At 44.3% G+C, this 18,504-nt stretch overlaps 3 protein-coding genes, 1 long non-coding RNA gene and 1 pseudogene across 69 annotated transcripts in view; 3 read left to right on the plus strand and 2 right to left on the minus strand.

Annotated features, from left to right (window-relative positions):
- CANX (calnexin) overlaps positions 1 to 4,571 on the minus strand; it is an 81,135-nt gene extending 76,564 nt beyond the window's left edge. For 2 of the 8 annotated variants that reach the window (XM_081497681.1, XM_081497656.1), the window contains exons 1-2: positions 2,958 to 3,129; positions 404 to 581 (exon numbers count right to left, since the gene is read on the minus strand). The gene's annotated coding sequence lies outside the window, so the exon portion shown is untranslated. Of the gene's footprint in view, positions 1 to 403; positions 582 to 2,957; positions 3,130 to 4,147 lie in introns of those variants that run through there. The other 6 variants (XM_081497675.1, XM_081497654.1, XR_014055946.1 and 3 more) reach the window with 5 other exon arrangements.
- On the plus strand, positions 1,226 to 2,535 carry LOC145509253 (tubulin alpha-1B chain pseudogene; annotated as a pseudogene).
- Positions 3,120 to 12,834, plus strand: HNRNPH1 (heterogeneous nuclear ribonucleoprotein H1). 50 transcript variants are annotated; one of them, XM_081497715.1, is made up of 14 exons: positions 3,120 to 3,854; positions 4,340 to 4,468; positions 5,752 to 5,907; positions 6,117 to 6,260; positions 7,728 to 7,866; positions 8,812 to 8,990; positions 9,070 to 9,141; positions 9,198 to 9,331; positions 9,481 to 9,616; positions 10,000 to 10,059; positions 10,152 to 10,241; positions 10,902 to 10,994; positions 11,443 to 11,492; positions 12,082 to 12,834. In XM_081497715.1, the coding sequence occupies exons 2-13, from the start codon at positions 4,372 to 4,374 to the stop codon at positions 11,490 to 11,492; spliced, it is 1,350 nt and encodes a 449-aa protein (XP_081353841.1). In that variant the 5' UTR covers positions 3,120 to 3,854; positions 4,340 to 4,371; the 3' UTR covers positions 12,082 to 12,834. The 50 variants fall into 50 exon arrangements, with proteins under 50 accessions (XP_081353841.1, XP_081353845.1, XP_081353835.1 ...); XM_081497719.1 differs by having other exon boundaries at positions 3,120 to 3,523; XM_081497709.1 differs by having other exon boundaries at positions 3,120 to 3,242; positions 4,313 to 4,468; positions 10,152 to 10,250.
- Positions 12,835 to 15,042: 2,208 nt separating this feature from the next.
- Positions 15,043 to 18,090, plus strand: LOC145509257 (uncharacterized). Its single transcript, XR_014055958.1, has 2 exons — positions 15,043 to 17,494; positions 17,593 to 18,090. It is a non-coding gene; the product is annotated as an uncharacterized LOC145509257 (long non-coding RNA).
- RUFY1 (RUN and FYVE domain containing 1) overlaps positions 15,621 to 18,504 on the minus strand; it is a 63,079-nt gene continuing 60,195 nt past the window's right edge. For all 10 annotated transcript variants that reach the window (XR_014055944.1, XR_014055945.1, XM_081497645.1 and 7 more), the window contains 2 exons: positions 17,136 to 17,213; positions 15,621 to 16,216 (listed from right to left, as the gene is read on the minus strand). Coding sequence is in view for 8 of the 10 variants with exons in the window: in XM_081497645.1 (XP_081353771.1) it covers positions 16,070 to 16,216; positions 17,136 to 17,213 (225 nt within the window). In the remaining 2 variants the exon portion in view is untranslated. The remainder of the gene's footprint in view (positions 16,217 to 17,135; positions 17,214 to 18,504) is intronic.

Genomic DNA, 18,504 nt, shown 5'->3' on the forward strand with positions numbered 1-18,504 from the left:
ATCACTGACTCGATGGACATGGGTTTGGGTAGACTCTGGGAGTTGGTGATGGACAGGGAGGCCTGGTGTGCTGCGATTCATGGGGTCGCAAAGAGTCGGACACGACTGAGCAACTGACGTGAACTGATTCTCTCCTCCTCACACTCAAGAACCAATTTTGCCCCTGGTGATGATGCATGATAAAGTTGTACCATAATTTATTCAAGACACCATTAGACATTTAGGTTGCTTCTAAAATTTACCTATTTCATGCTGTGATGAAAATTCTCGTGCAAAAGTGGAAATGGAATGTATGGGTCAAATGGGATGTATATATATTTTTTCAAACTTTAAACTTTTTATTTTGTATTAGGATATAGCCGACTACGGAGAAGGCAATGACACCCCACTCTAGTACTCTTGCCTGGAAAATCCCATGAACGGAGGAGCCTGGTAGGCTGTAGTCCACGGGGTCGCGAAGAGTCGACACGACTGAGTGACTTCACTTTCACTTTCACACGTTGGAGAAGGAAATGGCAACCCACTCCACAGTGTTCTTGCCTGGAGAATCCCAGGGACAGGGGAGCCTGGTGGGCTGGCGTCTGTGGGGAAGCACAGAATTGGACACGACTGAAGCGACTTAGCAGCAGCAGCAGCAGCAGCAGAGTCGACTAACAATGTGTCGTAGTTTCAAGTGACAGTGGAGGGACTCAGCCATATGTGTATCCATTCTCCCCCAAAACTCCCTCCCAAAGATGTGTATTTTTTAAAGATTTTGAATATATATTGCCAATACCCCTCCAGTGTACCAGTCCAATGTGCGTGGAATCTCACATCTTGGTGACTTCAGTCAAAATGCCCTCTATTCTCCTCTAGCTCTGTTTGCAATTGAGGGCAGGCAGCATCATTCACCATGCTTGTCCCATCTGAGTCGTCTTCACACCCAGCAATAATTTTCCTTTTCAAACAAGTCCTATTGTGCCCTGCTGAAGACCTGCCAAAGCCTTCCCTGTTTGGAGTTATCACCATTGCTAAGGCCAAGTGGTCTTTCAGGATTCGGCCTTGCCTACCGCTGTGACCTTATCTTGGGTTATCTTCTTCCTCTATTCAATTTCCTCTCCAGCTTTCTCAAACCTGTTAAAACTGGATAGTGGAGTGTGTTACTTCCCTTGCCTCTTAGCTTGTTGGGGATGGTAACCAGGACCAGTGTCTACCTGTCGCCTGCGCCTGCTGATCCGTGGCCCCCATGTGTGAGTGCATCTCCATCCGCCTTGGCCAGGCTGGTGTCTGGATCCGCAGTGCCCGCTGGGAACTCTACTGCCTGGAACACGGCATCCAGCCTGATGGCAGATGCCAAGTGACAAGACTGTTGGGGGAGATGACTCCTTCAACACCTTCTTCAGCGAGACAGGTGCTGGCAAGCACGTGCCCAGAGCAGCGTTTGTAGACTTGGAACCCAGAGTCATTGATGAGGTTCACACTGGCACCCACTGCCAGCTCTTCCACCCTGAGCAGCTCATCACAGGCAAAAAAGATGCCGCCAATAACTATGCCCAAGGTTACATCACCATTGGCAAGGAAATCATTGACCTTGTCTTGGACCGAATTCGGAAACTGGCTGACCAGCACACAGGTCTTCAGGGCTTCTTGGTTTTCCACAGTTTTGGTTCTGGGTTCACCTCCCTGCTGACGGAAAGTCTTTCTGTTGATTATGGCAAAAAGTCCAAGCTGGAGTTCTCCCTTTACCCAGCCCCCCAGGTTTCCACAGCTGCAACTGAGCCCTACAACTCCATTCTCACCACCCACACCATCTGGAACACTCTGATTGTGCCTTCATGGTAGACAATGAGGCCATCCATGACATCTGTCGTAGAAATCTTGATATTGAGTGCCCAACCTATCTGAATCTTAAACTCCTTATTAGCCAGATAGTGTCCTCCATCACTGCTTCCCCTGAGGTTTGATGGAGCCCTGAATGTGGATCTGACTGAGTTCCAGACCAACCTGGTGCCCTATCCCTGCATCCACTTCCCTCTGGTCACATCTGTCATCTCTGCTGAGAAAGCCTACCAGAGATCACCAATGCTTGCTTTGAGACAGCCAACCAGATGGTGAAACGCAACCCTCACCATGGTAAATACACGGCTCGCTCCTCCTGTTGTACTGTGGTGATGTCATTCCCAAAGATGTCAATGCTGCCACTGCCACCATCAAGACCAAGTGTAGCATCCAGTTTGTGGATTGGTGCTCCATTGGCTTCAAGGATGGCATTAATTACCAGCCTCCCACTGTGGTACCTGGTGGAGACCTGGCCAAAATAAAGCGAGAGGTGTGCATGCTGAGCAACACCACAGCCATCGCTGAGGCCTGGGCTCGCCTGGACCGCAAGTTTGACCTGATGCATGCCAAGCATGCCTTGGTTCACTGGTATGTGGGTGAGGGCATGGAGGAAGTAGAGTTTTCTGAGGCCCGTGAGGACATGGGTGCCCTCGAGAAGGATTATGAGGTTGTGTGGATTCTGTTGAAGGAGAGGCAGAGGAAGGAGAGGAATACTAATTACCATTCCTTTGAGCCCTGCAGCATGTCATACTCAAGAGCTTCAGCATTAGCTAGCTTACAGGCATAAAAACTTTTACTAGACTGTCTTCGCTTTCAACTGTGATCGTGGATTGCTTTTCCATGTGTATCTGTAAGACTCCTGTCCTGTCTCAAAAGTAAAGATTTTAAGAAAACAAAAAACTGGATGTGGCTTCTACACCATTCCAGGAGCGAAAACATGTTTTACTTGTATCTATCCACGGTGGTACTCAGACAGACTTGTGCTGTGTTACCCCTGGCTTGAGGACAACTGGGATCAGACAAGGGGAGGACTGGGAGGCAACAGGAATGGTCCCAGTTTCTGCAGTGCTGCAGGAAATCAGGAATTATCACTAGTCTCGAACATCACTAGTGTCATATGAGCACACGGGGTGACCCACCTGGGGGAAATCCATAACGATTATCTGCTTAGCTTTGGGAAATTAAGCGGGAACCTGTTCGAGAGGGAAGTCGGGCGTGAGCCGGCGGCTCAACCTGCGCTCACGAGGCGCGGCAGGAGGCGGCATCCGGGGCCCCACTCTCGTGCGAGCGCCCCGCCGGCTGACCCGAGGCGAGGAAGCGGGGGTCGCAGGGTGGGAGTTCGTTAGGGCAAAAGCGGGGTACGGGACTGAGGCACGGGCACGGAGACCCCGCGTGGGTCCAAGCCCTAGGCCCAACGGCGGCAGGTAAGGGGCAGTGGCGGCGCGAAGGCCTTGAATACGCTCCGCGTACCGCGGAGGTGGCTTTGGGCGCGGAAGTATGCTGCTGCTCCGCAGCGCCCGGTTGGTCACGGACTGGCTCTAGGGAGGAGTACTGGCGGCGCGAGGGCGGGGAGTCTCTGTACCTTCAGGTCGGTCAGGACTGAGGATAACATGCTAGGGACACCTCATCACAACCCAGAGCCCGAAACTCTTATACAGCTCCTATAAAGAACGGGCCGCCGCCATTCCCCTCCCCCTTATGACGGGTAAGTCGAGAGCAGTTTGAAGGAAGACGCATGCGCGAGACACAATTAAACCGCTAAGGCTCGCGTAATCGCGGTAAGGCGCAGGCGCAGAACAGCCTAGTGGGTTTCAGGAGATGGGCGGGGCTGAGCCAAATGCGCATGCGAATAATAATTAGCCCGCTGGAGTGGGCCAGCTCATGAAACTGCGCATGCGTCCGAGCTCTGTGTGACGCAAGAGGGCGGTGCGGGCACCTGGCTGCGCATGCGCAGAGCTTGTTCAAAGGGCCTTATTTAGGTTGCGCAGGCGCCCACTAGCCATTTCGTCTCAGCCGCGCAGAAGTTGTGTGTGCAGGTGAGTGCTTGTTGTTTGGTGTTTACCACCCAGCGTCCCCCGAGGCTGTCGGTTTTGCGAGGATTGCTTGCCCCTAGGTCTGTGTAGAGCGTGAGGGTCTTTGGCAAGGTGCGGGCTCCCGTTAGGAGCTAGGAATGTTTCGCCGAGTTGCGGCAAGGCCGCTGAGGCCTGCAGGCCGCGCCGACTCTATTGTGTGAGATGTCGGAGGAGGCGGAGCGGAAGCGACCGCCGCCATTTCCTAGCCTCCACGCTGGCGCTAGGCCGGGTTCCCCCTCAGTTTGGGGCCACGATACCTGGTGCGCGGAGCGGCTTCGGGCGTCCGGCTGCTGGCAAGTGGGGCACTCGTTGTTCCATTCGCCGGGGTCGGAACGTCCTCACGGGCTCGACCCATCCTGAGGCTCCGCGGGCAGGCGGCCGTCTCGAGAGCGGAGGGCTGTTTCGTTTTAACGTTTCTCCAGGTCTGACTGCCGTCCCCCGTCTTGCAGTCTGATTCGACGCCAGCACCCACTAAGATAGGATGATGTTGGGCACCGAAGGCGGTGAGGGGTTCGTGGTGAAGGTCCGGGGCTTGCCTTGGTCTTGCTCTGCAGACGAAGTGCAGCGGTTTTTTTCTGGTGAGTCTGAAACGGAGTCTGGAGTTAAGCACCTGGGGCCGCAGGGCTGGCGAGCGAGCGAGGAGGCGACAGCGACAACGGCGGGGCCGAGCCCGTGGCGCCCCCTAGTGGGGCGCGGGCGGCCCTGTTGCCGCGGTCTAGCGCACCCAGCTGGCTGCGGTTACGCAATGAAAATTGCGAAAGCTCCACCCGCCGGGCGCTCCTGGGGGGAATGCGGCCTCTGGCGGAATTTTTGTTTAAGTATTTTTCTGTGGATGCCTTTCTTAGAAAGGATGAATGGGGATAGACCGGATTTTCCCCCGCAATCTTGGAAAAATTTGCCTAGCAGCTGAGCAAATACCTTACAAATTTAAACTGTTAAACACTTTAAAAAAATTTGGGTATTGATTTGAAAAGGGGCATTCTGTTTCGGAAAAAGAAAATATCGCTTCATAATGTAAGACAATTTTCCTAATCAGGATTTGGTAATTGAAGAGTTTGTGGTCTGGCTCACTTTACAGCTGAGGGCACTGAACCCCAGCAAAGTTTTCTTGCCTATGTAGCTTTTTTCCAGTATGTAGCTTTCCTTGAATGTCTGCCAAATGCCCTTGTGCTCATTATTAGTGTAAGATTAGACTGAAAGATAATATTTGGAAGAAATTTATAGGTTGGAAGGATATTTGTAGTATTGACTTACTATCTGAATTTAGTGTATGTAACGGAAAACGACCTGTAAAACAAGAAGCAAGTACATTGGAAGCCACCTTGCAGTGAGCAAGACTGGGTTTGGCTTCAGCTGTGCGTTTGGAGCATTTTAGCTTGGTAACATTGATCCCCTTTCAGGTGAGTATTGGCCCTGCAATTTGGATTTGAGCAAGAAACTGATGTTGCTTCTAGTAAGGTAAAACTGTCAAATACCCCGAATCAAAAGTCCAAACCAAGTGTATTCAGAAAAGACCATAAAATCACAAAGTCCTGATTGAAAAATTTGCTGAGGAGTTATTAAAAGTATGTTTAATGGACACACTTGAGTAACGAGTTGGAGATAAGTTCAGTAAGAAACAGGTTTGAATATTGGATTTTCTTGATGGATTGGGCATGTATTTAGGGGAATAAGAAAGTTTGGTCATGAGAGGAAAACTGCTTAATTACTAAGACACCTTAGGAGTTAGTAATAATCTTTCTCATTCTAGGTTTTGCAAATGATTTTCTTTGTAGTGGGGTTATGTATAGGCATTTCATTTGTATCACCCAGAGTTGGTTTTTAGTTTTAAACTCTGTATTAACGGTTGTTTTCTTTCCAGACTGCAAAATTCAAAATGGGGCTCAAGGTATTCGTTTCATCTACACCAGAGAAGGCAGACCGAGTGGCGAGGCTTTTGTTGAACTTGAATCAGAAGATGAAGTCAAATTGGCCCTGAAAAAAGACAGAGAAACTATGGGACACAGATATGTTGAAGGTTTGATTTACATTGCCCTAGTAACAGTAAATAAAACATTAAACAAATAGAAATCTATCTTACCCCTTCTGAATTTTAGGTATTTGACCGCATGGAAATGGTCATCTAAGAGTTTATGGCAGCTCTTCCTAGATTATCTAAAGACCCAGGAAGTCTGAACATTGTTCTATAACTTTCCGAAGTTGACTAATTCTAAGCACCTCTTTCAGTATTCAAGTCAAACAACGTTGAAATGGATTGGGTGTTGAAGCATACTGGTCCAAATAGTCCTGACACGGCCAATGATGGCTTTGTACGGCTTAGAGGACTCCCCTTTGGATGTAGCAAGGAAGAAATTGTTCAGTTCTTCTCAGGTATGTAGTCGTGTTTGTTGTTGAGCAGTGAGTTCTGGCTAGCAGCTGGCAACATGTGATTGAATAGACTTGAAAGTTGAGAAGCTTAGATATTTAACTAGGTTGTGAGTATATGCAGATGTTTTCTTCTTCCTGGAGACCTTCAAATAATTTAAGCCCATCTTAAAGGTGGATTAATTATTTCCAAAATGCTAACTTTGCTTATATTTAGTATTGTAGTTCAGAGTAGATCTTTGAGGATTGTCCTCAACAACTTAACTACTTTCCTCACATTGCTGTTCAGCAAAATACTTCAAGTTAAAGGTAAGATCCCTTAACATTAGATTAGTATGTTAGGCTGTTGTAATTTATGGCAGGTGTCTATATTGTAAGACACAGGAGGTACTGGGGCCAGAAATGTCTCTAATGATCTCATTCTGTTTATGCAAGAAAAAAAAAATAGGGGAACAATTGGTTTTAGCCAGGGAATTAAACTTACTGAAAGGAAGTGTAGGTTGAATGTAGTGTTAGTATCTGAAGTACAGAAAGTGTTTTGAAATTGTTTTGGGCCTAAAGTATTTGAATGTTTAGCAGAATGTTAGAGCATATATTTTAAATACTGTTGCTTAATATTCATGATGTTATAAATTGGAATTAACAAATCCTTTCATGGTTTAGTGTAGTATGTATTAAAATTTTGATTATTAGATATGTATCAAGTCCTAATGTTTTGCCAGAATTTTTGAAATCAAGTCTATTTTTACTGTTTGTGTCTAAATTGGTGAGAATTGAATGCTATCTGTCAACATCGTTAAATATGAACATAATTTCATATCTTCTAGGAAAGTGCTTTAAGTCCTTTTTGTAAGCTTGGGAATGTATCCACGGAAAGGATTTTTCATAGACGGAATTTCCAGAAGTGAATCATACTACTGTTAGAGAATAAGAGTGCATGATTGTGCTGTGTTAGATCAGTTGTTTGTTGAAAGCTTAGATTGTATGTTTGTCAATTGTATGACTAAGCAATGTTTCAATTTGTATATAAAATGTTTAAATATGTAATTTTTTAAAATTGAAGTTCCACTAACTTTTTTAAAACATTGAAAAATATGAAATGAGGTAAAAGGTGTATCTTTGAACTTAGCAAAACGATTGTATTTAATGCTTGAAAATGTGTATAATTCTTGTATAATTCAAGATTAAGTTGCATAGATAAATAAGTGTTCTTAATTGTTGAATTCTTAATGCATCCTGTGTTTAAAGTTTTTTCTTGTATACCATGTCATGGGATGTGTTAAGAATTGAGTTATAGTTTGTAATAATGGAACTTCATATTACTGCAATGCTTTTTTAAAGAGTACTTGTTGAAAGCATACCATTCACCTAAAGTTAAAATTCTGGTTTATTTAAAGCTATAAGAAGAATCATTTCTGGGCTTGTGATGTTAATATTGCCCCCCTACTGGGGTTATTTGTCCTTGGGTTGAAGGGTTGGAAATCGTGCCAAATGGGATAACATTGCCGGTGGACTTCCAGGGGAGGAGTACGGGGGAGGCCTTCGTGCAGTTTGCTTCACAGGAAATAGCTGAAAAGGCTCTAAAGAAACACAAGGAAAGAATAGGGCACAGGTGGGGATGGATGGTTGGTTGGATTTGTCACTTTTCTTATGGTAAACAATTAAATCCATATTCTCTCTGCTTAGAATGAAGGGAAAAAAAAATCTGATTTCATAGTCTATTTGATATTTTGCCACAATTTTCAAACTTTTCCAATGTCAAAGTCCGATAGTACTTTCAGATGAAATTTTAGATTTTAAAATTGTCCCCAGTTAATTTGGTCTACTTCACAATTTTGTAAGATTCCTAATTAACCCCAGTCAGTGGAGTTGAGAGACTATGGTTTTAAAAATGTCAATGCAAACCTGGCTTTAGCTGTAATAACACACACCTAGTAAATTAATATTACCATAAGAAAATGTGATACTTTCTGATCTTGTTTTTAAAGTTGAAATGCAACAAACTTTTTCTTGCTGTATAAATATTCTGCATATGTATTAATAAGCATAGCTTTCAAGAAATTGTCACAAAAGGTTTTATTCTCTTTGCTTGTGACTATTTTTCATTGAAGCATGCGCTTACCTATGCTGATTCCTACTAAAAGCATAGGCTGGGGAATTTATTGGCAGAAGGAGATGTGTAGTGTGGGCTAGACTGTTGGTGGAGGCTGGCTTTTTAGCCCACTTGCTATACATGATGCCAATGGATTTAAGACATGAAATGTTGAAAGTTGAGTGGAATTCTTTCCCTCCTAAGACATTTACAGTACTCCTCTCTACCCCTAAGGTTGGGCTCTCTGCCTCAGAGGAGTTTTTCTCCTATAAAGTTTACATTAAATCTTAAAATTGAGTGAATTTCTGGTCATTGCCTATGCAAATATAAGAAATCTGGCTTTAAATATTAGTCAGTTTCATGGCTATGACTTCATTGTTTTCTTGTGTAACTAAATACCTGTATGAAATGAACTAATGTTTTCTCTCCCTTCCCCACCCCCCTTCCTCATGAACAATGCTTTAGGTATATCGAAATCTTTAAGAGCAGTCGAGCTGAAGTTAGAACTCACTATGATCCACCACGAAAACTTATGGCCATGCAGCGACCAGGTCCCTATGACAGACCTGGGGCTGGCAGAGGGTATAACAGCATTGGAAGAGGAGCTGGCTTTGAAAGGATGAGGCGTGGTGCTTATGGTGGAGGTATGTGGACTGTGCAAGTGTCATGAGGTCTCTTCTTTGTGAGTGATTTCATGTAGTGATAGTACTTTTTGTCTTTCAGGTTATGGAGGCTATGATGATTATAATGGCTATAATGATGGCTATGGATTTGGGTCAGATAGATTTGGAAGAGGTAAGGTAAGAATTGAATTTCTCTTCTGAGGGATACTAACACTCTTGTTCATCTAGACCTCAATTACTGTTTTTCAGGAATGTCAGACCACAGATACGGGGATGGCGGCTCTACTTTCCAGAGCACAACAGGACACTGTGTACACATGAGAGGATTACCTTACAGAGCTACTGAGAATGACATTTATAATGTAAGTGGAGGATAGATTGATAAATTGTTTATTTCAGTACAGCAGTAAAAACATGGTTGTTATTCTACTTAAGTGAAGCAGCAGCATGTTAAGATTTTGTTTCTTGTAACAAGGTTTGATTTTGATTCTTTGAAATACCTTGTATTTAGTTTTTTTCACCACTCAACCCTGTGAGAGTACATATTGAAATTGGTCCTGATGGCAGAGTAACTGGTGAAGCAGACGTCGAGTTTGCAACCCACGAAGATGCTGTGGCAGCTATGTCAAAAGACAAAGCAAATATGCGTAAGTGTGATTTAAGGATTTTGGGGTCTCTTTACAGACAGTTGTGTGACTAATGATTATAATGGAGGAATACTGAGGATGTGAAAATTTTTTAATCCAGTGATAGGGTTCTGTGGATCTTTAAAAAGTTCTTGGGGCTGGTATGACTAAAACGAATTTGATAAGACCACTGACTTAAGGTGTATGCTTGATTGACAGACTTAAGTGATTTAGATGAATGCTTGACTGCTTTTTAAAACCTGCATGAAGTACATCACTTGAAAAAGCAGCTAGAATTTTTTTTACTAAAAGTAATAAGTTCACAGATCTGCTTAAAAGAACTTAAAAGAGCTTATCTTTCTTTCACCAACAAACATTTTCAAACTTTTTTTTTCTCATTTCAGAGCACAGATATGTAGAACTCTTCTTGAATTCTACAGCAGGAGCAAGCGGTGGTGCTTACGGTAGCCAAATGCTAGGAGGCATGGGTTTGTGTAAATATCACTTTAGTGTCTTTTTTTTAAGCTAACCTTGTATGCCTTTTCTCTCATTTCAGAACACAGATATGTAGAACTCTTCTTGAATTCTACAGCAGGAGCAAGCGGTGGTGCTTATGGTAGCCAAATGATGGGAGGCATGGGCTTGTGTAAATATCGTTAGTTTTTTTAAAAACCAAAACGTTTATATAAGTCAATTTATATAAGTTAAGTTAATTTATATATAAGGGGTTTAGCAAAATTTAGGCAAAGAAAAGGTTTGATTTGAATAGTATGCATTAAATGTTTGTGAGTTATATAAAATACTTAGAATAGATAAGTTGGTTTGAAGTACTTTTGGGGGAGGGGACTGTAGAAAGAAACTAGTTGAATTGTTTAAGTATGAAGTATAAGCCTAAAACATTTAGCAAAAAGCACAGGATCAAAATAAATTGTTGGGCATAATTAGGTGTTCGGTGATACCTGTGTATTGAAACACCCTTAATATATGGCATCATGGGGGAAAATCCCATTAAATCCAATTAAGCAGTTTCATAAGGTGTTGTCAAAATGCCTCTACTTAAGGAAACGTGGATTCAGTCCTGCTGATGTGTATACTTTTGGCCTTGTGGTTTTTAAGTGTTTTGACTAGCTCATATGATGGATAGAAAGGTAGTCTGATCCTAGGCAATAGGCAGAAGGTGGTACAGTGGGTTCTAGCGATACTAAGATCAAGACTGGAAAATAATAGATTTAGAATTACAAGCCGGGTACCACCAGGTACCACATTCCATAAGAAACAAGGTTCTAATGTTCTCTTAACTTAACAGCAAACCAGTCCAGTTATGGTGGCCCAGCCAGCCAGCAGCTGAGTGGTGGTTATGGAGGCGGCTATGGTGGCCAGAGCAGCATGAGTGGATATGGTAAGTGTTTTTTTAATATACTTAAAATAAGTTTCAGGCAGGTTTCTTTAGTTGGGAATGTTCAGGCCCCTTTTTTGGTAAAATTGGGTTATTAAATGTATGTTCTTGATCCTAATATAATTATTCAAATAGCTTAATTTTCAGAATCAATGATTGGGAGGGGGAAGTATTCTATGAATTCAAAATAGTCAATATTGCAACTTTGAATAATGTCGAGCCAGAAAACATCTGCCTCCGTTTGTTAAAACCTTAAAATCATTCTTTTTCTGTCTTTTTGTTAGCAGTAAATCCGTGTTAGATGGAGGGAGAATTTAGAATGGTGGTTGGGTTCAAGACCGTATTTATTAGTCAGTTAACCTAGGATTGGTTTTATTAATTAATTTTTTCAGTTGGTCTAAAGAATGGTGATTTTGGTATTATAGTCTTACCCTACAAAATCCTTTTGCAGACCAAGTTTTACAGGAAAACTCCAGTGATTTTCAATCAAACATTGCATAGGTAAATATTTTCTCAAAAAATATAATTTAAATTCCCAATAGCAAATATTGATATGTTGTAATAACACTTTATATAGCAGTCAATGGCTCTTATTTAACTCCATGGAGGCTGCCATTTTGGGCACAGTGAGTTGCCTTTAGTCCAACTGTTGTCTCACTTCCTGCCCACCATGAATAGGAAAAGCAAGAGATTGCCCCTGTGCTCCCTATTCATACATGCCATTCGATGGACACATTGTGAATGTTTACGGTAAATTTTTTTTTAAAATGCTTTGTTTAGCTTTAAAAACAACATGAAGTAATTTTGCAATTTTTGAAAAACACTAGTTTTCCTTTAAACTTTTTTCAACGTTGATCCTGAAGCATCCAAATAAATGGTAGCACAAGAGTCTGGCAAGTTGGTACTGCAGAGAAAAGGGGTTTATTGAGACTTGTTTGGAGTCGGGAGTCCCTTTTCCCAAACATGCTTCTCGCCACTTGGACAGCAGCCATTTGTACTCGTATACTTTTTAAACTTTTTTTTGGAATGCTATATTTTAGTTGACTGCTAAATACCCTTATCCTGACTTGTCAAATTGATCTCTTTGCAGGCAGCCAAGGAGCAGTGAACAGCAGCTACTACAGTAGTGGAAGCCGAACATCTATGGGAGTGAACGGAATGGGAGGGATGTCTAGCATGTCCAGTATGAGTGGTGGATGGGGAATGTAATTGATCCTGATCACTGACTCTTGGTCAACATTTTTTAAAAGAAAAACTTAAGTTTTAACAGTTTTGCAATACAAGCTTGTGATTTATGCTTACTCTAAGTGGAAATCAGGATTGTTTTAAAGACTTAAGGTTCAGTATTTTTGAACACACATTCATCTAGGAGTAACAACTAGGTTGAGTAAACTATTACTGTTAAATAATTTTCAGCTTTTCTCAAGTTAGTTCTATTGTAGGATGTACTTAAGCAGTAAGTGTTTAGGTTAAAGCAGTTGAATTATGTTAAATGTTGCTCTTACATCACATTACATTGAACACTGTCTGGATGCATGTTGAAAGACATGCTTTTTTGTAAAACTCAATATAGGAGCTGTGTCTTACAATTAAAAGTGAAACATTTGGCATGTTTGTTAATTCTAGTTTCATTTAATAACCTCTATGGCACGTAAGTTGAAGCTTTTTTTTAAGTTAATGGGGGAAATTTGACACGCAATACCAATACTTTAGGATTTTGGTCTTGGTGTTTGTAAGAAATTCTGAGGCCTTGATTTAAAGTTTTCATTGTATTGTGATTTTCCTTTTAGGTGTATTGCTCTAAGTGAAACTTGTCAAATAAATCTTCCTTTTAGAAACTGCACTTTGTCTGGTCTGTGCTTCAGTGTCATGTGGACGGTTTCTTGGTGCTTTATTGCTGCTTGGGGCGTAGGTGAACAGTGACCTGCATCTCTGGCTGTGGCAGACAGGCTTGGCAGTTGTGGCTGTTGTGTAGATGTCTTCAGACTTCTCCTTCCAGTACAACTGAAGGTAAATTAAGCTTTGGGGTCCTGTGGAAGGTCTGTGTGTTTGGCTGGCTGCACAGGACGTGATCTGAATTGCCTTTGACTTGCTAAGCACTTGCACAAGGCCAAGGGAGAAGCAGAGGTGTTCTTGGTTATGCTCTGCATGTCTTTGGAAGCCTTTGAGCATGGCTGAGGAAGTGGCAGAGGCAATCTTGTGGCATCTTTTGAATTTTGCTTCTATGAGGTACCTTCTAGAAGGAGCTAGCTCATAGAGGACTTTGAAATGAGATTCAGTCTTATTTTTGCTTCACTCAAGATCAAGTCTGCTTAGGAGCAAAGTTATTTAATAAAGTAATTTATAAAGTATAAAGCTATCAAGTGCTTCTGAGCACGAATGATTAGTTTAACTCTAAATTAAAACTCAATGGCATTTGCTAGGAAAGTAGTAAGCAATACAGGTATAGTTATAGAATTACCTTCAGACACTTAACACTAGTAATTTGGGAATTGCCACTCATTGATCACCCTAATAGAAATTAAGTTTGCTGCATTGAGGTTAGAATTCAGAATTGGAGCTGTGAACATAGGCTTGTGCTATTCAAAGCCATTTTTATTTGCTGACAGTGCTGAAGGTTTCCTCCTGGGTGTGGTTAGTATGGTGAACGTAGAAAATCGGCTTAGAATGGTAGCAGTTCTTGAAGATTGTAGTTGGTAGCAGTACACGAAGATATACTGAAGGACTCTGCAGATGCTCTTGCCCTTCCACATGCTCTGAAAACGGTGCATATCTTCAGTTGGGTTGGGGATACAGAAGTGTTGTGATGTTACATAAATTGTCTTCTGCAGGTTTAGAGAGAATTTTCTGGGGATGCACTGTTAGAGCATTGGTGTTCTAAACGTAGTAATGGCCTTGAGAATCTTTACTTGGTCTGTGTCTGGGGAAATCAGGCAAAAGGAGTGTTCCTTCATTTTCCCTGGTCTTTTATAGTTTTTTTTTTTTTTAAACAAGGAACATCTTTGTTGAAGAAACTTGGAAAAAGTACCCAGAAACATTGTGTTTCTTTGGAACACGACTTCACGGATCAGCATCATCACCTGGGAGTTTGTTAGGAACGGTCAGAGTCTCCAAACTTGGTGTCATTTATCATAACCCTTACCCCTCCACAATCTGCATTTAAGCTGGAGAAACACTGCCTTTTATCCGTCTGTCGTTTGCCCAAGTAAGGGGAAGTTTGCCAAACAAACTGAGGGTTCCAAAGTTCAGGTGCATAATTGATGTCTTAAATTCCTTTCCATGCAGCTAGATATTTAGTATCCAGCACAAGCATCCTTTGTGAATAATGCTTGGGGCATGGCAGGTGATAAAGGGAGGAGCACTTAGTGTGGTATAGTGGTGGGAACTGTCAGAATGGTCTTGAAGTAGGAAGGTATCCTGCTCCCCTTCTGTGTGCAGATGAGAAAGGCTGAGAAGTGACTTACCTAAGGCTCCCCAGCAAGTTGGAGTAAAAATTGGGACACTGAAAACAAGATCTAATGCTAGACCAGTTGGTGGAAGTGTGGTGTGTAAACTTTGGGAAAAGTTGGGCCCTGAATGAGGTTAAGAAAGCTGCTCAGATTAAATTAGGGAAGAGGAGAAAGTCCCTTTTTGCTGCCATGTGCTTCCTTAAATAGGACTCAAAAATCTGCACTTTGGAATGAATGTAGCTTTGAAGCAGAGCACACAGTTTTGGTCACACAGATCTGGGACCTAACGTCACTGAACCTTCCATGTTTCCCACCCATAATGGGTCTATTTAAGGGAGCAGATGTGGGATCAGCCAGACTGTCGGTGTGCCTTGTGCTAGGACAGAGAACAGAAGAAAGAGCCAGGCTCTCAAGCAGAGGCTGGACAGCTAAGACAGGTCAGAGAACTGGTGGGAGGTGGACACAGGCACTGAAAAGAGGCCTTGCATACAGAGGGGCTGACCTGTCTGGATTGCGTTACACGACTTGTGAAACTTCTGTAGCCTGAATACTCAAGGCCATTAACTGGTGGAGGGAAGTTAGGGGGTGTGTGTGTGTGTAGGGAAGTTAGGGGTATGCGTGTGTGTGAGGGAAGTTAGGGGTATGCGTGTGTGTGAGGGAAGTTAGGGGTATGCGTGTGTGTGAGGGAAGTTAGGGGTATGCGTGTGTGTGAGGGAAGTTAGGGGTATGCGTGTGTGTGAGGGAAGTTAGGGGTATGCGTGTGTGTGAGGGAAGTTAGGGGTATGCGTGTGTGTGAGGGAAGTTAGGGGTATGCGTGTGTGCATGCACGTGCGCTCAGGTGGGGATCCAGAGGAAGGCTCACAGCCCACAAATACTTTGAAATCCAGAATGACTGCCTGGCAGGCGTTCCCTATAGGTGCCTCCATCTGTAATTAACTACACTAACTCCCTTTTAGATAAGGGAACACATTCTGAGCTTTGCTGAGATACTTCCTCTATGCCTGCTGATGAACTTTAACTGCTCAGCTTGTCCTTTATTCAGCTGGGCAGCAGCCTGCACCCCAGAACCCAGCAAGCTCAGGCCTCTACTTCAGATGCAGCCACCCTCACTTAGGGCCTCTAGTCCTGAAATGGGGGTTGTTCTGGGCATTCTGTGAAGCTGACATAAGCTCCTTCATTATTTATACCAGAATGAAAAATAAACAGTTTTATTGCAGGGCTAATGATGGATATTCACAAGGATGTGAATTTCTTGACTCTGAAGCAGGGAAGGCATGCTGGGGTGGTGGGGAGGAAAAGGAAGTGATTATTACTAGTTGGGCTGTTGCAAAAGAGGTTAATTCTTTGGAAACTGAAAAATGATAATAGCAAAATCATGAAGTTAACATCTGAACCAAGGCCGGTGGTGTCAAGTGAGAATTTCAGTCCAGAGGAGTTGATTCCATACAACTTGGAAAGGAGAGGCAAGTGCAGCTTCCAGTCCTGCGTGCTGTTCCAGAGGGCCAGCAGCCCAGCTTGGGAAACCAACCTTCCAAGTCTAGAGCGTTTGGTACTGTTCTGAGGCTGCCCACAGACATGAAGGTAGGCTGGCAACTGGTCCAGAAAGCAGGCCCTGCTGACGCTCCTGCCTTAGGAGCTGGTGGAGGAGGAGCACCGCTGAAGGAGCAGGGTGTGGCAACTGTCGCATACTCGGACTGGTTTGGGGTAGGAGGGCAGGGCCAGCTCATTACTGGAGCATGTATTGCAGAAGATGTGGCCACAGTTCCTGCAGTGGTGCTAGAGGATGGAAAAGAGGCAGTTACAGAATCTGCTGTGCTGCCTGGGTCTGCACACCCACTCTAGTTGACCAACCTTTAAAAGTTTAATACTTTAAAATCCGTCCTCCAGAGGCATGTATCATTTTGAAAGGGGTTCTGCTAGACCTCTTGTTTCTACATTTCTGTTCCTGTAAAATCCGTGGAGTGTTGGAGGGGGTGTCCACTGGCATGAGGAAGTTTCTTTTTCATTGTGTTTTATTGGACTTGACAACTCTCAGTGAGTTGGCAGTCAATGATCCTTACAGTGCCTGGGTATATTCCCTGTAACTGCTGCACTCCATGGTGGTGACCCAAGGTTTCTTTAGCCAGCCACTCATGAGAAGTCCTTTAATAAAGGCTCTCTATTTTGTGTGACATCTGTATTTTGGCCTGCCCAACTGGTCAGTGAAGGCCGGGTCAACCTTGGACTGAAGGCTGGGCCCAAGACCTTCTGTTCCTGGAACCTGAAGGCGGGCTACACAGGCAGAGGTAGATTCACTGGATGCAAGGGCCCTGCCAAGATTGCCACCTGGATGCCTGTCTTAAGACTTAATGCCCATCGGTTACCCATAGATTCTGGTTTTGCCTAACTAGGCCAGATTTTGGTCCTATTGCTCTCAAAGAATTTTCAGCTTATACACACACATCTAGACCACTTCTGCAAACAAGCAGCCCCAATTCCCAAATCATTAACAGGACTGGTGGAGACAAGGCCTGTGCTAACTGGCTGAGGTCCCTGAAAGGGGGGGGGGGGGCAGGCTGGGAAGTCATCTGCCAGCAGACAGTGAGCATGAACCCAGTGCAGTGGGCCTAGTCCTACGGGCCTTATCCAGAACCAGAGCCCAGGCAGGGTACCAACTTAGTTCCTGGGTGAGCAAGTGGAGGGCTACCCCACATACCTTTCTCCGGGAAATGGAGAACTCCTTTTCACACTGCTTACAGTGTGTTGCTTCATCGTCTTTCAGCCAAGTATGGCCCTGAGGAAGAAAGAAGACACAATCCTATTTTATGGCTTGGCTCCCGATGAGCCTTTAGCTATGTTCATCCTTCAGCCCAGCATCCACTGTCCCTAATAGCACCTGGTTTGCTTTTGAGAGACTGCCTCTTGTCCACTAGAAGTGGTCCCAGGATTGTCCCCCGACTCTGACCACAGCTGGAACTCAACGTGCTGCAGCCTGCCTGACCTGTGGCTTCCTTGTCTGCAGGTTGCCAGATTCTCCAGCCGGGCAGTAACCTGAGACTCCTCCATTCCCTTTCAGTAAGTGCCCTAGGGCCGAGGTGATCAGAATCAGGGTCTGGTGCTTGTAACTTCAACCCTGGCTGAGACATTATCCAAAATGCCCCCCAAACTGGCAGGAGGAAGACGGGCCAACCCTGTCAGCCAGACTGGAAACTGACAGCAGTCCCCGCTAAGAAGGCCAGCGTGCTGCGGAAACAGGAAGCGCTTCTCCACACACGCCGACGTCCTCCTTCTCAGAGCAGAGGAGGCAACTGACGCCTAGAGAGAGGCCTTTTTGGAGGTCTTTCTAAGGGAAAATGGGGATACGCCTATTCAAGGGTCAAGTGCCCCGGGTACTTTAATGGCTGCTTGGCTTCTGTTGACTACCACTTTACTGATGACACAGACATGACTGGGAGGTGCAGCGCATGCCCACCATGCTAACCTTGTGTTCAACAGCTCCAGGAAGCTGTAGGCTCCCATTTTATGACTTATCCTCCCTCTAGCACTGTCAGCTGACAATTTGCGCAACACTTCTTTATATCTGCAGGGGATAAAAACAGCTCACAGCAATGACATCTAAGGAGTTTTCCAGTGTACAAGGAAGGATAAAATAAAACTGATGTGAACTTCAAGTCCAGGCTTCTGTTAGTTGCTGTGACAATTTGCTGCTTCTGACCTGAGGCGGCCTGGTAGCCAAGTGCCTAGAGACAAGGGTCTCTGCTCCAGCATGTGCTGCAGGGTGCCTTGGGAAGAGGGCTGTCTGTACACTGCTGCCAGAGCGGAGCTGAGGCTGAAGGTCAGAAACTCCTGCCCTCTCCTACTCCACTCTCGGCCCCAGCAGGCTAGCTCAGCACCATACTGGGTCACCTGGACCACATGTTCCTGCTCTCTTAAGTGGCATATGCCATTCTGCCCTCCCCAGAATGGTTCAGAAACTTGGCCCAGCTGAGGGCTCAAGTTTTCCCTGGATATGGCACAGGGCACTTTAATGGGCCAATGTGGCCTCTAGCACCTCACCTGGAGGGAAAGGTCTTACTCTGATCATT

Source organism: Giraffa tippelskirchi, chromosome 6, assembly GCF_054371585.1.
Source record: "Giraffa tippelskirchi isolate mGirTip1 chromosome 6, T2T-mGirTip1v1.2.pri, whole genome shotgun sequence".
NCBI lineage: Eukaryota > Metazoa > Chordata > Mammalia > Artiodactyla > Giraffidae > Giraffa > Giraffa tippelskirchi.

Excerpts from the sequence above, each read along its gene's own strand:
- HNRNPH1 (XM_081497699.1), top strand. The coding sequence starts at position 4,372 with ATGATGTTGGGCACCGAAGGCGGTGAGGGGTTCGTGGTGAAGGTCCGG. Across the intron at positions 5,908-6,116 it reads GGGACACAGATATGTTGAAG|TATTCAAGTCAAACAACGTT; the intron begins GTTTGATTTACA and ends CACCTCTTTCAG. Across the intron at positions 8,991-9,069 it reads GCGTGGTGCTTATGGTGGAG|GTTATGGAGGCTATGATGAT; the intron begins GTATGTGGACTG and ends TTTGTCTTTCAG.